The sequence below is a fragment of the Charadrius vociferus genome, unplaced genomic scaffold (genome assembly GCF_000708025.1).
Source record: "Charadrius vociferus isolate BGI_N301 unplaced genomic scaffold, ASM70802v2 scaffold2468, whole genome shotgun sequence".
Taxonomy (NCBI): domain Eukaryota; kingdom Metazoa; phylum Chordata; class Aves; order Charadriiformes; family Charadriidae; genus Charadrius; species Charadrius vociferus.
This window is the reverse complement of record NW_009649517.1, coordinates 1-521: the sequence shown is the minus strand read 5'-3', so window position 1 is coordinate 521 and position 521 is coordinate 1. Positions and strand designations below refer to the sequence as shown.

Genomic DNA, 521 nt, shown 5'->3' with positions numbered 1-521 from the left:
GGTCGGCCCAAGCCTCCCCCCCCCAAGCTGGGCGCCACCTTCGGCCGCCCCCAGATCAAAGGGGTGGTGATCAAGAACCTGATCCGCAAGCCCAAGAAGCCCAACTCGGCCAACCGCAAATGCGCCCGGGTGCGGCTGAGCAACGGGAAGGAGGTGGTGTGCTTCATCCCCGGGGAGGGCCACAACCTGCAGGAGCACCACGTCGTGCTGGTGCAGGGTGGGCGCACGCAGGACCTGCCGGGGGTGAAGCTCACCATCGTGCGGGGCAAGTACGACTGCGCCCACGTCCAGAAGAAGAAGAAGTAGGGAGCGGAGCGGGGGACGTGCTGCTGGTGGCCCCCCGGGGTGGGGTGGGGGAGTGTGCTCTTCCTTCGCTGCACCCATTAAAGGCTGTTGTTGCGCGGGAGACGCTGTGTAGTGGTGTTGGGGGAGCTGGAGGGCACTGGGCAGGGCCCTGGGGACACTGGAGGGGCGTGGGAGTAGCTAGGGACACTGGGGAGGGAGGTGGGTGCACTGAGCGG

The 521-nt window shown here is 67.4% G+C and overlaps 1 protein-coding gene across 1 annotated transcript; it reads left to right on the top strand.

Annotated features, from left to right (window-relative positions):
• MRPS12 (mitochondrial ribosomal protein S12) lies at positions 1-306 on the top strand (the record flags this gene model as incomplete). The annotated part of the gene is made up of 1 exon (XM_009890013.1): positions 1-306. A coding segment is annotated over one exon (306 nt), but the record flags the coding sequence as incomplete, so codon positions are not given.
• Between the last annotated feature and the right edge of the window lie 215 nt (positions 307-521).